The sequence below is a fragment of the Podarcis gaigeae genome, assembly GCF_964106915.1.
Source record: "Podarcis gaigeae genome assembly, chromosome: 2".
Lineage (NCBI taxonomy): Eukaryota > Metazoa > Chordata > Lepidosauria > Squamata > Lacertidae > Podarcis > Podarcis gaigeae.
In genome coordinates this window covers 33,033,472-33,049,533 of record NC_139679.1, presented here as the reverse complement: position 1 = coordinate 33,049,533, position 16,062 = coordinate 33,033,472, and the positions used below count along the sequence as shown (strand labels likewise).

Below are 16,062 nucleotides of genomic sequence, written 5' to 3'. Positions count from 1 at the left end.
ATATTCTCTGCTAAGAGCAACACAGAGGGACAGTAAACAGACTAAGACTTGACATACAAACTGGAAAGGTGCACTATTCACTGTACTTGCTGTTTTTGCTCTCTCTTTGGTTACACAGGCTTTGTCCAGACACAATGGGAAACCATGGTGTCCCATTCCATCTGAAGCACAGAAATGAAGGTTCAATCTTCAAAAGGTACCTTGTGTGTCTGGAAACTCAATTGCCAAGTTTGTCCCTGTGTAACAAGTCTGTGTGTATCTGAAGAAGTGTGAATGCACACCAAAGCTCATACCAATAACAAACTTAGTTGGTCTCTAAGGTACTAGAGACGCGGGTGGCGCTGTGAGTAAAAGCCTCAGCACCTAGGGCTTGCCGATCAAAAGGTCGGCGGTTCGAATCCCCGCAGCGGGGTGCGCTCCCGTTGCTCGGTCCCAGCGCCTGCCAACCTAGCAGTTCGAAAGCACCTCCGGGTGCAAGTAGATAAATAGGGACCGCTTACCAGCGGGAAGGTAAACGGCGTTTCCGTGTGTGGCTCTGGCTCGCCAGAGCAGCAATGTCACGCTGGCCACGTGACCTGGAAGTGTCTCCGGACAGCGCTGGCCCCTGGCCTCTTGAGTGAGATGGGTGCACAACCCCAGAGTCTGTCAAGACTGGCCCGTACAGGCAGGGGTACCTTTACCTTTACCTTTAAGGTACTACTGGAAGGATTTTTTTTATTTTGTTTCGACTACGGCAGACCAACACGGCTACCTACCTGTATCTAAGTCTACTGGAAGATTCTCAACCTGCATAGGCTTTGCCACCATCAGATTCACTGACTCAAAGATGTGAGCGCACCCAAAACCGCACCAAAGAATATGAAAGTAGAACAGCAATGAGAAAAGATCCTCGGCTCGTTTGTATTTTTCCTCTTGTTGACAAAGCCAAGAATAGCTTGATTCAACACTTGGAGAAATGTTAAGATACATTGGAGGGGGGAATAAATATTTAGATGGAAGCATGTGGGGCCTCTTCAGCTCCTTTGAAGATGGGACCACAGTTGTCTGCTGCCTTTCCCAGATTCTGGGATGCTTACCTCTCTTCACTGCTTCCCAGCACAAGCAGAGATCTGTGAACTGGCCTTTCCTAAGCCCCAGGACTGAGTCATGCCAGTGTGTGTTCCTTGGGGTAGAGTGGGGAGGGGGAAAGTCCAACTAGCTAAGAAAAAGCACACACACAGCTGGAGCTTCAGGGACCCCTTGGCTGGAGTACTCGGCAGAGAAGCCTGCAGTTGATCAGTTCTGCCCTCGAGAACACTTTAAAATAATTCATGGGACATGGGGATAATGCAGCCAGCACAAACAGCAATAACAAAATATCAAAGCAATGCCTTGAAGTCTTTATGGGTTCCAAAAACTCCATGTTGCTGCCAGTCTGCACATTCGCCCTCCAGTAAATAGGCACACATTGCAGGACGCTGTCTTCAGATGCAACCCCTTTTCTCTTAAAGCAGACAAGTTGACAACATTTGTTTTCCTGGCTTTGATCCCACAGTTGAAGTCTCTTCCCCTTTCTGGTGGCTATCGGGTTTAACAATAGTAGCTCTAGATGCCTTTTCAACCTTGTAAGGAAAATAAGCATCAGTCATAGCCCTGTAATTCCAGCACTTGTTCACAGAGGCCCCTGCTAGGGTAACCATCTAAGGTATCTATATTCTTTCAGCCCATCACAGTGAGCAAGGCCTTCCCGGGGTGGGGGTAGAGGAGGAACTCAACACCCCAAGACTTTCTAGAAACAAAAGGTATCAGGAATCAGAAAGGACTCAGGGTCCGGGGACCCTTATCACTGCCTGTGTTTCAAATAATGGGATTCCTGGAATAGCTTGATGCATCTTCAGACAAGAAAGCTTGTTAGATAGCAATGGCTGTTTTGGTCCCAAAGGTTTGAACAGAAAAAAGCAGACAAAATGTTAAGACTTATTATAGCAACTTAATACTTATTATAGCAACTTAACACACAAGCTTTGAGGACAGAACACATCAGGACAGGATAATTGGAAAGGTAGCAAAATCTTGGCTAGAAAAAAAGGAAGTGACTGTTCTTACTCAATGACTGCTGATTGCAAAGCTGAAAGCATGTATTATTGATCGGTCCGTTTCAAGGGTGCACAACTCAAATTCTAAGAGACACTTTTATAGTTGTATTAACTTAGCAGGGCTACTCTGTTAGGCTTGCAAAGGAACAAAATTTTGTTCCAATTTATTTTATTTTATTGCTCAGTGTTCTCTTTTTAAAAACAATGTCTTGTTAATGTCTCTTTTCTCTGCGTGTCCCACAGCATGTTCCTGGCTCTCTGCATTCCTGTTAGGCCTCCTTCTCTCTGTCTGAAGTGCCACTGGTCCGTACTCTTATCTGCTATTTCCTTTTTCTGTTTTCCCCCTCCAGAAATCTCCTAGCATCCTTCTCCATCTTACAGCTCGCTTTCTCTCCCGCTTTAGGTCTATGTGAAGCCACTGCTAACCAGTATGGGAAAGGGAACAGCACATACTTTCCATGTGAAAAGTTCCAGTTTCAATCCCCGGTATCTCCAGGTAGGGCTGAGAAAGACTGTTTGAAATCTCAGAGACCTCCTCCATAGCACCCTCGTTTCTGTACCACTGCAGGTTTCTCTGCTACCCACTCCCTTGCACACTCTCCTTCCCACTTCACTTGTCTCATCCCCCACCTCCCCAGCAACTTCCTTGCTGAGTTTGGCAGAAAGAGAACATAAGACTTTCCTTCTCCTAGGAATTCATACAAGGTGAGTGGGCTATGCACCAAAACTGGTGCCAACTGGACCGAATTCAGAGAGAGGAGATGCTATGAAAATGTCCCGATGTAGTTATTCCCCTACTTGCCACTTTGGATGCAATTGGGATTGCTCCCTTTGGATGTTCTCTCACAAAAATAGTAAGAAGGTGCTGTTAACATTAAGCATTTTGAGTTCTCTCAGGAGGTCACAAATAGCTATGGAGTGGTTCATAGCTGGAACCACAGGCCTTATCAGTTTCAAAGAGTCTGAAAGAATGATGTAGATGTCCTGGCTGGGCCACTCACTTTCTGATCTCTCTGTCCTCAGCATAAAAGAAACATCATGTAATAACTTTCAGAAGTCATCCCTGGGAATCAAGATGAATCTCCTTTGTTCAGATAAATGCAACCAAAGCTTGTCAGCACCCTTTTGCAAGGTTGCTACTTTTGCTGGCAAGACTTTAGTGCGGCCACATGAGATAGAAACGAGTTCATGGAACAATGGCAAATCCAGGCTACATTGAACCACACACCATTAAATGGCATTTAAAGCAGCCTTCTCCAACTTGGGAAAAATGAGGATGCTTCACTCTCATACCTGCCACATCAGCCGCTGGACTCCTTTCCAGACCTTCCCTGCTTTTCTGTAGTTTAGTTTTTCTCCACTACAAACAACCATGAGGTTCTGCAGCAAAAGCTAGGATTCTCAGGACCAGCCTCCAAACAATATATTCTGTTATTGAAACGACAGTGACCGTGTATGTACGGGTCTCCCGAGCCCAATGCCTGGCCTGGGTTTCTGCACTGAAATATCAACCGAGACAGTCCATCTCTCCACTGTAAGTTAAGGCTGGATGCTCTAGAGTCTAGTCCAAGGATGTTGGAACCTGCAGCCCCTTGTTATTGAATTTCAACTCCCATAATCTTTGACCATGCTGGCTTGTGCTGATGGGAGTTGCGAGGGCCAGAGGTTCCCCACTCCTGGTCTAGCCTCTTCTGATGTCCTGACAACACAGCATGAAAGTGCAGAGACCTCAAGAGAACAGAGATCTGATGATTCAAGCCCAGGACAGACATTTTCTGAAGATTCATCATACTAGCTATAACCCACTTGTTCCAGCAGGCCTTTGTCTGGCGTTTCCATAACTCTAATTAGCTCCTTTTTGTCAGTTAATCCATGTTAAATTAATTTACAAGTCTCTTAGAAGACTATTTCAAATATTATAGAGTGGTTTCGTCTATATTAAATACGGAAACTATTAAGAGCATCCCACTGAACAAGGTTGGTGTTTCTTTGCGTTTTGCTTCCATCTCCATGTGTACACAAAACCAACATAGTTTATTTTTTTTTACAAAAATAAGAGAAGTCTCTGTTCCAGTTCCCACATTAGTCACATGCAGTCTCAAAAGCAGGAGTCTGCACAATACATATCCACTCCTGTGCCCATGAGTTTGCCACTCAGCAAATAATGCTGGAGAAGGCAAACAGCAGGGTTCCCCACCTCAGCACTGCCCCTCACGCTAGTGCCGAGACAGGTCCAATAACACACACACACCCCTCCTTCCCAGGAACACAGGGGCTTAGGCAAAACAGCCCGATTAGGACCAGCAGCCTATAAAAAGGGCATCCAACAATAACAGAGTTGCCAGGGACATGAAAGCTGGAGCAGCTTCCGCACCCATTTCTCTCCAGAAAAGAAAGCCCTCTTCAGCCTCTGCCAAGCTTTCAGATCTCCGGTGGCAGAGAAAGGCTATCCAAGCAGAAGCCATTACAGCATGGAGCATACACTGACTCAAGGCAAAAAGGGGGAAAGAACGAACGGATGAATGAATGTTTATACTGGTGATAGGGAGCAAAATGTCATCTAGAATCAGCCAATCTAAACTAGGAAAAGGGAGAGGCAACCCAGGAAGTTATAGCAATGTGATTGCAATCTCCCCCACCTCAAAAAAAGGAAGAGAATAAGGAATAAGTTGCTTGTTTGCTCCTGTTTTGATGCACCTGAACAGTGCACACGTTCATTTCTAAGCTCTACTGCAAGATGCTAGGCTGCATTGTATGTGCATCAAATGTTTTCCTAGGGAACACCCTAGGATCAGCCGGTCCAGTCATCCTGAGTGGGGCTTACCTTTTAATCATAATAAGGATTAACTTTCTGGAGGTAAAAGCTGTTTGACCGTGGGATGGACTCCCTTGGAAAGTGGTGTACTCACCGCTATTGGAAGTTTTTAAGCAGAGGTTAGATGGCCATTTGTTGTGGATGCTTTAGTCTCTCAGGAACTGGAGACCTGACTCCAGATTGTGAATGAAGTGTTCAGATAGCAGAGACTTTAAACGGACCTTCAAAGGAAGATCACTATGAACAAGACCATTTTTGACAGTAATAATGTTTGTGATATTCTATCTGTGTTGAATTATTTTCAGATGTCTTTATATGGTCGCTGCAGCAATTATTGTCTGAAACTCCCTCCATTAACCTTTTGCTAACTCTCTTTATGAAAACAGGAATATTTGCTCAGAGACCTTATAGGTGGCAATATCAAGGAAACCACTTCGCTAGGGAGTTTAGGGAGTTTAAGGTAGTAATACTAACCTAAGAAGTAAGTCCCATTGAATTCAGTGAAGATTACTCTCAGGTAAATGGGGTTGGGATTGCAGCCTAAGACTCAAATACTATATCTATTTGTCTGGGATCATGCTTGTAGTATCATTCAAACCTGCCTGCTTACACAAAACACAAAAACCCTACTTTATGTGTAACAATAAAACTGCATATTAGAATGCTAAAAACTCATAGTCAAAATTGGGTATATAGACCAGAAAGCCGCCATAGCTGGATCAAGGAGTGAGAAGGTACTAAACCTTCCCTTGCAGCTGTTGGTTAATATATTCAGAAAAGGCACAAAAAAGAGAGGTGAAGAAAAGCATCCTAGGTAAAGAGGAAGTTAAAATCCAAGAAGTATTCAGATATGCAGTGGTGGTGGTGGTGGTGATGCAAAAATCTATGTTAGGAAGCAAAGTTCAAGGACAAAGCCAACATGGGAGGTTGGGTGGGATGAGTACTCCTGCGTGTTCAAGATACCTAGGAGAGCCTGACACACACAAAACTCAATCACAGCCAGTGCATTGTATGTAAGACCCAGAGATGAGTAGTAACATTACAATGAGGAGTGACTCCCCTGCAACTCCATGTCTCTGTGTGTGTCTCTCCCCCCAGTGTTACTTTTTAATTTGATTATTTTCTCAAGAGGACAAAGGTTTTATACCCCACATTGATTAAAATGGGATAGGTCAAGTCAGTGGCATAGCGTGGGTTGTCAGCACCCGGGGCAAAACAAGTAATTAGTGCCCCCTAACCCGTGGATTTGCGCCCCCTAACCCATGGATTTGCGCACCCTAACCCTAACCCCCAGATGTTGCACCCGGTGCGGCTGGCCCCCCCTGCACCCCCCACGCTATGCCACAGGGTCAAGTTACAATTGCTTTACAGGTCTGGTTTGGCCTATAGGCTGGGCAAAAGAGGGCCAAAACGTATAGAGAAACGTCCGTTTCCAGATACAGGTTTTAATCACTAGTTTAATCAGACTCCCTGTGTGACCTTTCCCTCCTAAGACTTCTCAGAACTCCACAGAAAACTTCTCTTATTTTCCTATCTTTCGACCACAATAAGCGTGTGGGAATCGGAGATCGTGTTGGGTGGCAGCTGTGGGCAAGATGGCACAAAACAAGGGAAGATGGGAGGAGCTGCTTTCCCAATGAGTGGGAAAGTCGCCCAGTTCAAAGGCACAAGGGACCTTTCCACTGGCACTTCTGCTATTAATTAAAATATTTCAGTGGCTTTGAAGGGGGGGGGGGGTGAGAAGAAGAAAAGGCACTGAACTGACTGCTCCCCACCAAGATGACATTGTGACTCAGAAAGAAAAGGCACAGAGCTTTCTGTTCCAGCATTGAAGGGCTGCAAGCACATCCGAGCAGAGGCCAGGCTCAGGTGCTAAATGGCTCTCAGGGTCATTCTGCACCACTATACGATAAATATGTGTTTGCTTCTCATTTGCTGTGCACAGACATTATGTCTCTGCCCCCAATCCAAGGTCAAACTTCTGTTGGCCAAGAATCCAAAGAGCTGCTTCAAGCTCAGACAAGAGGTTTCTGCTAACTTCTTTGAATTATTAAGGTTTTTCCTTCAAACACCTGAATTTAAAATCCCTGTCAGTTTCGAAAGCAGCTTGGCGCATAGCACCCAGGGAACTGTGGTGGTAGGGCAGGGGGATGCCTGCAGTTTGAGGAAAAACAACTCTGGAGCTTCGTTGGGCTCGCGGAACTAGTTGCATGCTTCTTTGGACAAATAAAGCGTACCTCAGAAAATATGACTACTTCCTTCAGACGGTGTGATCACTGCTGTGTGGAATATACTTCCACAAGTGTTATAGGCACCTGCTTGATATTTAGGTGACGTAACTAGTCACGGGCAAAACACCTCTTCCACCTCAGTCCAGTTTTGTAAATATTTTCCATCTTTTTAAAAAATAATAATAATAATATGGAGGTTATGCATGTACCTGCTCTATAAATTCCTGGGCTGGAACACACAAGTTTGTTTTTGTTTTTGTTTCTTTACAGAGTGGAAAATTAGGCAGAAATGAAACAAAATAAGCGAAACTCAAGAGTACCACTTTCCCCACAGCAACGCCCCACCATTTGATGATTTTGTTTCATTAACACTTAAAAAGCAAACAAACTCTAAAGGCTAAATGCCCCCCCCCTTTTGAAGAACACATCTAACCACATCTGGACTTTAAAAGGAGGCCAACAGTTGCACAGATACCCTCCCTCCCCGATCTGTTAAATGCCGGCAGAGTATAGTGCTACCGGCATTGGAAAGGGATTTGCAGAAGTATCTCATGAAAGTCAAAATGTATTTTGTGCACACTTTGATTAAGCATGCCGAAGGGGCCTCAAGACGGCAGAAAACACAACTAACCGCTACATCATGCCCAGGCTATGGAGTCACCAGCCATGAACAATAAAAGCACACCCATGCTGTAAAAGTGCGCAGGCCCGAGACATTCCCAGGGGTCAAGGAGGCCGAGGCCAATGTAAGCATTGTGGCAACAAACAAAACACTATTAGTAAACCATACAGAGACAGACATGTTTGGGGGGGGGGGTAACCTAAGCTTCTTGGCAAGGAGTTGTGAGGCACTGTGTGTCAGAAAGGGGACAGGTCTTGAGCTTGAACGTAGGTAGCCATCGGTATTGGCTCTTTACACATTCCGTGCTCTGACAGCAGCTGCACTGGTGTTTCGTCCACATGGCCTGGCCAGGAAGTCATGGAATTTGGAAAGCTCCATTATAAACAACTTCAGAAGAACTCTAATCCTTTCCTAATTCAATATGCCGCCTGAGAGGCTCTGACATACACTACGCAAACCGATTCCTGTTACACTCTGTATGACCTGTCAACCTCCAAATGACCCTTGGTATATCATACCCTGCGAGTGACAGTTTTGGTCCTGCCTCGCTTTTCTTTGGGCAGGAAAGCTGCAGTCGGGTGAGGTTTGTTGGCTAGGCCCTTTCAGTTCCACTCAGCATTTAGCAAAACAAACCAGAGCTCCGCAGCTAGGTTCAGGCAAAAAGCCTTTTGTGCAAGGAGTTCTTCATCTCCGTCACAGTAAGCCTTCCTAAAAATCAAGAGCACACATTTTTAGGCCTTCCAAAACAGAGACAGACTGTTCGCTTGGCAAGTGCGTACTCTCATCTGGGGCCCGGAGGCAAGGAGATCAAAAGAAAGGGGGGCAGGGGCAAAACAGAACAGGGTTGCACGGACCCGTAAGAGGGAGGAACTTCAGAGAACTTGCAAAATTACCTCCCCTAGAAGGGGGAAGTGGAGGAAGGTCGCTCCAGTGATCCTCAACATTGATAATTAACACAAGCTTCTTGCACTCCATGAACAGAAAGAAGCGACTGGTATCAAGAGTCAAGATCCAAGTCACAGAGACATGGGAACACAGGGAGTTGCCTTCAGCTGTCAAGACCACTGGCCCACCTGGCTCAAGATTGTCTACACTGACCGGCAGAGCTCTCTGCGTAGCGTAGCAGACGGCGGTCTTTCCCAGCCCTGCCTGGGGACTGAACCCAGGGCCTTTTGCATGCAAACCATTTGCCTACCATTAAGTCACAGCCTTTCTTTAAGATGCACACACCTGGGATGCAGGCATTCTGGGGAGCTCACGTTCCGATCCATACCTTCTGAAAAGGATATCCATATCACAATACCTTTTAAAGTGAAGCAATGTTGTCCAATTTGGAAAAGCCTCCAGGAATTCAGTTCATATAAGCAACATTTCCAGTTACCCAAGAATTCGGAGCATGGTGATCGCAATGCCACAACAATGCCCACCCACATCTATCAGGAGGTACACACAACAGTCAGGGAGGGGAAAACCCCTTTTCACGAATCCTTAAACTTGTATAGCTGGAAGGAAACAGCCCAATTCATCAGCATCACCATCCAGCTTCTGCAATCAAAGTGCTCCGTATGGTTAGTGTCACGAGACAACGAGAAAACGTTTTAATTTTGGATGTAACGGCCTTTCAGAATCTTCTCACAAGAACACTAGTGAACACTGTGGGCATGTGTAGCCCCTTCTCCCTTTATTTCAGCTGGCTTGCTTCTATGCTAAATAATTCAATTTTAAGCTGCGCTTATATGCTTACTAACTCCAGAGAAAGCCCCAGTAAGCACAGTGGGCAGAATTCAATGTAGTGCTAAGTAGAATATGCGTGGGGAATGAAGTCCATTTGTGCAACAAGACTTCCCCTCCCCTCCATGCCCCCCCAAACCTGTTCTGTGGGTTCCACCAACCCTTCAGAGTAGATTTAAGGGATATGAATATAAGGGAGGGAAGTCCCATTATGCAAGCTGACCTCATTCTGTGCATGTAACAACTCAGTTGAATTCCACCCAGTGGGGCTTATTTGCTTCACTCACGGCAAAAATGGCCTTGCCAGAAGCACTTATGCTCAACAATGGGAAGCCCTCATAACATGCCAGGTGCACAAGCAAAGGGAAGCACTTTAGACTCCAACTGCAGACTTTCACCTACCTTTGGCTTAATAGAGACCCACAGGAGGCAATTATTCAGGCTCTTAAAAGCAAAACCAGAGTAGAGGGCATTTTTGTGATAAGAAAAACAAACCAAACAGGAAGAGGCATGCAGCCATTACCTGAAAGAGGGTCAAACTGTCATCATTCAAGGTGCATCTGGGAGGTGTAGTAACTAAAGTAAAACACAAAGTTCTCATTAGGTAAAGAGAACAAGAAAAATATATAAAGCTCATTTAGCAAAGGGTTGGAGAATGAGAGGGAATAGGGGGGAGGAGAGAGACAGAGGTGCAGCCATAGCTCACTAGCTGTGGCAATTAAAATTAAAAGACCTAGATGGTGACAGTAGGCCTGGAGAACTGGCATTTAAAAAGTTATAAAACATAAATCTGAACTTACATAGATAGAACGACATCTCTGGATCTGCAAGCTGGCTTTTCACAAAGTTCCTCAGAGCACCAACTGTCAAATAAAGCATGAAAATCGGTGTGTGGATCAAAAGATATATTGTGAGCAGCATTCTCTTTACAGCACTGACCACATCTCCTTTGCTGCAGTGCTTAGAAAAGAAAACCAATGTAGTCACTGCTTTAAAGACACATGGAGAGGGCAAAGCAAGAGGAGATGTCTTCATTGGTCAGCACCTATTTTAGGTTCACCAAAAGGAATTGTAACATCTGTCTATGCTTTCAAGCTTCATCACTGCACATTCTGTCTCTATAGCTGGAAGTCTCCTCCCCACACTATGAACACCCCAACACTGAGACTTCAGCATCCTTCAATTACGAGGAAAAAATTATCATCCTAATCAAGATCTGGCTTGGTTTCCCCAATGCAAAGTCTCAACAGTATGTTCCAATTCTTCTGCCCAGGAATAAATGAAGAAACTTCCCTTACAAATCTTCCGTCTTATATTAACTGCCAGCACAAACCTGCTCTGTCCCCAATAAGCAATTCAAAAGGGTTTGCTTCCCTGAAAGGAATAACTGAAGTGGTGTTCAGTTTTGCTATCGGAGACCCTCACAAACGATTTTTCCAGGCTTTGCTAGACTGAAAGATAGATGGCGTAGCTAGGAACATGGCTGCTTCTAAATAGAGCAAAAACCCAGATTCAACACAAAGCAAAATGTCAGGGGACTGCCATCGGAACAGGGAAGGGAAGCAGAGGGGCAGTTGGGTTACAGTAAACCTCCGAAGATCTTGGGAAGCAGTTCCTCTTCCTGTGGTGGGGAAAGCCACACCTCCAGTGGGGAAGAGGGGAAGGGACCAGAGGATGCTGCTGGGAGCCTCAGCACCACTCCAGGTCAAGCCAGCCAGGAGGGAACCACGCTTCTTCCGTCACCCACCCTGCGCAGAGGTGCAAAACGCAAAGAAGGAAGGAAAAGGCTGGGGGTGACTGAGCTATTATGTTGGGGGAGGACCCGGAAACGACCACTCCCAGATTCTGCTAGCGATTGAGGCAGACATGAACTTGTGGTTCTGCACTGTAAATAGTTTTGCACCAAAATAAAACCTGTAAAAGACAGGTCGGAGTCCTGACTGATTACTCACGAGCAACCACCATTGCCATCTGACACAAAAGAATGAGAAACACAAACGGTAGTTACCCACGGTCCTATCTGCCTTCTCCTGCCCCCCTTCAATATTCGAATCACTTCCCTCAAAAGGTATAGGCAACAATGGTAGTGTTTAAGTGTACAGCAGATAAACCAGCCAGCTATCTGTACAGCATTGTGTAACACCTCCTATCTGGTATGTTCTACCTGCCCCAACTCAGGGTCCTAGGAATACAGGGGCTGACGCACACATCTCACGCCAGCAAGGCAGAAGATTCTGGATCTTACTTTAGTCAGGCCTGTGCAAAAGAACTATCACTTTAGAGTTCCCTCTCACAAGCCTAAGGCCAAAGGAGGAGCAGAAATTCATGAGGAGGAACGGACATCTAGTTCCATAGATGGAGACAGATGCAAGGCAGAAAGCATAGTTGGGTGTGTGCCCTGCCATGCCGCAAGAAGTTCTAGCCTTTTGCTATTTAGAGGTGCAGGAAGCCTGGTTTTGCTTTTGGCCCCTGGCACATTTAAGAAGAGTGGTTGATTCAACTTCTCTTCAGTGTTTCCAGCTCCTTTTTTGGGCTCTGGTTGAAACTACACTAGACCAACACCCTGTTGTTCAATGGCCTCATCTGGGCATGACTAATGCAGCGGTAAGTGGCCTGGAAGATTTGTCCTCTTTAGAGCACAAATCTCAGCCCTCCTTCATTCAGATCACAGTGCTTGAGTTTCAAGCTGTTAAAGCACCGCCCAAACCAAACAACTAGAGACATTGCAGTGTAACTATCTCAAGTCACAAACCTTAGCTTGGGAGCAAGGAACTTTTCTCTATTTCACTGCACCTTACTTGGGGGTGAGGCAGAAGCTGGGAGGGAGATACACTCTTACCTGTTTCACTGGGATGGAAGAAGCCCTGCAGAATGTGACGATCTGGGAAGTAAACTCTCAGTACCACCTAGTTGAAAACAAAGAGCAGGAGCCTACTCAAAAAAACCTAAACCATGGTCAAACCAGCTCTGCCTTTGGACAAGACTAGCTCATTCTGAGAAACTGATGCCTTTTCATGAATGAGCAACTGTGACTGGTTGACACTATATTTGGGGCTTTCAAGATACTTGAAAGGGCTATTTTAGAAACCCACACTAACAAGAAGTTGTCAGGAACAACAATGGATAGCTGGGGTAGCACGCTAGCTAAGACTGAGTTATTAATCAGGATGCTCCTTGTTCAGATCTTACCTCTGATATTAACTCACTTGGTGACCTTAGGCAAGGTGTTCTCTTTCAGATAGGAAATACTAATTATGACACCTTAGCAAACTTTTGACACACTCAACACAGTATATAAATGCTAAGTACTATTATAGCTTCATTCTGGGCTCTACCACTGTTCCAAGAGAGCTACTGATCTCAAATTAAAGGAAAGAAATGGGGCAAAGAACCAGGGGAGCAGAACAGGCAGGATTCCCATCAAACCTTCAGGTATAAGAATCCTGCTAAGGGCACCACTATAACCGGCTATCCCTGTTTGCCATTCATTTGGTTGTCCCAGAATGTAACAGAAGATGGTTCAATGATGCCAGCAACCTGAAGTCAGTACCTTTCTGTTCCTCACTTTGTGAAAGACCCAAAACAAAACATTACCTTTGGATAGCGCTCAAGCTTGTCCTTCAGCTGAGTTTCTCGCTGTGCTCGTGTCATCAAGGGAGATTCTTCCAAACGCTTCCTAGGAAGAGGGAAAGCTTAGCAAGCCAGTATAGTCACAGATCTATACAGCCAGGGGCTGCCACTCCACACAATCTAGTAACTATCTTATCTGCTTAAGCTCCATACATTCTCCTTCCTGCTCTCTACCTCTGTGTATGTTTGTCTAAAACAAAGCACTACTACACATTCCCAAAACAAGATTGCAAAAGAGGAGGATCTGAGAAACTCTGCAGCAAAATCATTTTAACCAAACAAATCTCAAACATATTTGAAAGTGGCTGAACAATTTTGGTTATGTTCAAATGTTTGCACCAGCACTATACATTTATAAGAATTTAAGATTAATGTTTGAAATAATGCATTTTGTAATTTTTACTTAGTTTGGGAAAAAGTCTGCTGGTAACAGCCTTGCCAGATTTCCCCCTTGTGGTGTAGAAAAGAAGTTGTGACAAGCATATAAACTGAAACTATGCAATATGTGTGCTCATATTTTGAAAACTCCTCACACAGGTACCCCCTGTGCAATTTCCAACTATTCTAAAATCATGGGGAGGTGCAGGGACAGACTGTACAGTCTTCAAGAAGCTTCTGCCTTAAACAGAAAGCTCAATTCAGCCTCCCCTATGGTGCAACAAATGCCATACCACAATACCAAAGGAATGATTGGAAGTTAAAGAGGGAAGTTTGATTCATTTGACATTTAATTCAAAATGTTGATTCACCAAGACTGATGAGCGGTAAAGGATATACTGTAATCAGAGAAGTTTAAAAACAAAACGGCAGATACAACTCAGAGGTGTTCTTCCACAGATTTCACAGCTCCACAGTTTAATTGTTTACTTTAAGAGATGACACAGCACTTTTCATTTAAATTACTTTACTCCTCCACTTTCTTCAACTATTTTTTTTTTAAAAAAAACTTTGCAAAGCTGCAAAGAAAAACCTCCAGTGAAACCATACAAATATTCACAAGCTTACGGAAAGATCAAGCTAATCCTTCCATTTGTGCATTAGTCCTTCCATCTAAAAGTTTTTTTTTGGGGGGGGGGGAGAATCATGAAAAACATGTATTGAAAAGTATCACAATCCAGACTACCTTCACTTGTGTTGACACCATTTGTCTGCTTTGTGACCCCCCCATTGTTGCACACTCTGTGTAAAGACCAATTCACATGCAGGCTTTGTTCCAATTTCTAAAATGGGACAATCTGTTATCTTTGCAGTGGTCAGTAAAGTTTACCTCCTTGTCTTCAGATTTAGTTTTTTCCTTCCAAAATCCAAGTACAGTATCAGTGAGATCTAATGACAGCCTATGTTATAAATACGTAACAGTATTGGGGAGTATATGAGTAATGTGACAACTACACATGCTCATGTTTATCCCAAATATTATTCAGGAGTGGCAAGGCAACTGTCAAGGGATGGGGAAATGTAGAATCCAACTAGGTCACCCTAGAAGTTTGTGGAAGAACACAAAAATAAGCTGGCACCGGGCTCATCCCTCCTCTTGTTTATATTGCCTGATCCACAATTGGTGTAATCTCCTTTCTTCCTGTGTCTTGTGTAATCCCATTTCGTTGCCACAGCAGATGAAAATTTCAGTTTTAAACTGGAAAATATTGCCACAGTGTAAAAATGAGAGGAAACAGAATTCTGACATGGATTTGCTTTTTGGCTTAGCACCTGATGACTTGCATTGTGATCAAAGGGAACTAAATGGGATTGCCAATATATAAACAAAGAAATCATGAGCTTTGTTGTCCAGTCGTCTATCTTTTTTCCAGTGTTTATAACAGAGGCATCTAGTGGATGACATAAAGTGTATCAAGGATTTCTAAACAACTCTGTGACCTAGACACACTGGCTAGAGGTACTGGAAAGCAATAAGGCTTACGAAACTGAAACATCAACTAGGAAAATAGCAGCCTAGATAAACCTTCAGCCTTGCAGGAGGCAACTGTATATATCAGCTCCTTAGAACAGAGGTGTATGCTTGGAATAACTACTACAACCTGATCTCAGCACTCACAAAGAAATTAATGTTTCCCCCGTTTCGCTTAGAAGACACATTTCCCATGCCTGTAATTTGAGCAAAGAAACAAAAAACCCTTCCCTATCCAATTTCAATGAAATAGTTTATTTATCATATTACAGCTTCACACTAACTTGGGATTACACCCACTAAATTCAGAATATTGTACTTTAATTCTTCTAAGCACAGTGGCGTAGCGTGGGGAGTGCAGGGGGGGCCGGCCGCACCGGGTGCAACATCTGGGGGTTAGGGTTAGGGGGCGCAAATCCATGGGTTAGGGGGCGCAAATCCACGGGTTAGGGGGCACAAATTACTTTCCTTGCCCCGGGTGCTGACAACCCACGCTATGCCACTGTCTAAGCATCATGCTGAGTGGTGTCTAATTTTATGCTAATTTCCTGAGCTCTTAGGGAAATATATTAAAACACCATCTGGGACAGGTGGACGTACTTGATTATGTGGGAAACTATGAGAAAGATTCAAAATCTCAAAGAACATGGGTGACATTATAACAGCATGTAATTCTCCCAGATATTAGGCCAATGCAGACCTATACTGTGATGTGCTTTGTGTCAGCAAGATTGTGAAACAGCCTATAGGTGGAATTAGCTGTGTTAGTCCATTGCAGGAAAAATAGGAAAGATACTTGTGGCCACTTAAAGATTAGCAAATGTATTATGCCATAAGCTTTTATGGGCTATAGTCCACTTCACCAGATACCTGAAGTATAATCCTAAATTATAGGAATATACACACACATATGGTGGAGAGAACTATAAATTGTAAGGTCAGAAGGAAGTGAAATGTAGAAAATACAGATGGTGAAAATTCCGTTATTGTCAGTGGCCAGCCACAACATACTACAGATGGAGTGACTGCATCACTAATGAAAAAGAAAC

At 44.3% G+C, this 16,062-nt stretch overlaps 1 protein-coding gene and 1 long non-coding RNA gene across 2 annotated transcripts in view; both read right to left on the bottom strand.

Annotated features, from left to right (window-relative positions):
- The window catches only part of ASPSCR1 (ASPSCR1 tether for SLC2A4, UBX domain containing), a 64,183-nt gene that overhangs the window by 10,661 nt on the left and 37,460 nt on the right, over window positions 1–16,062 (bottom strand). Inside the window, exons 9-12 of the mRNA XM_083727903.1 lie at window positions 13,069–13,150; window positions 12,314–12,380; window positions 10,275–10,337; window positions 9,998–10,050 (exon numbers count right to left, since the gene is read on the bottom strand). Coding sequence (XP_083584029.1) covers window positions 9,998–10,050; window positions 10,275–10,337; window positions 12,314–12,380; window positions 13,069–13,150 — 265 coding nt within the window. The remainder of the gene's footprint in view (window positions 1–9,997; window positions 10,051–10,274; window positions 10,338–12,313; window positions 12,381–13,068; window positions 13,151–16,062) is intronic.
- LOC310839378 lies at window positions 14,174–16,058 on the bottom strand. Its single transcript, XR_014561480.1, has 2 exons — window positions 15,517–16,058; window positions 14,174–15,339 (listed from the first exon to the last, which is right to left on the bottom strand). It is a non-coding gene; the product is annotated as an uncharacterized lncRNA (long non-coding RNA).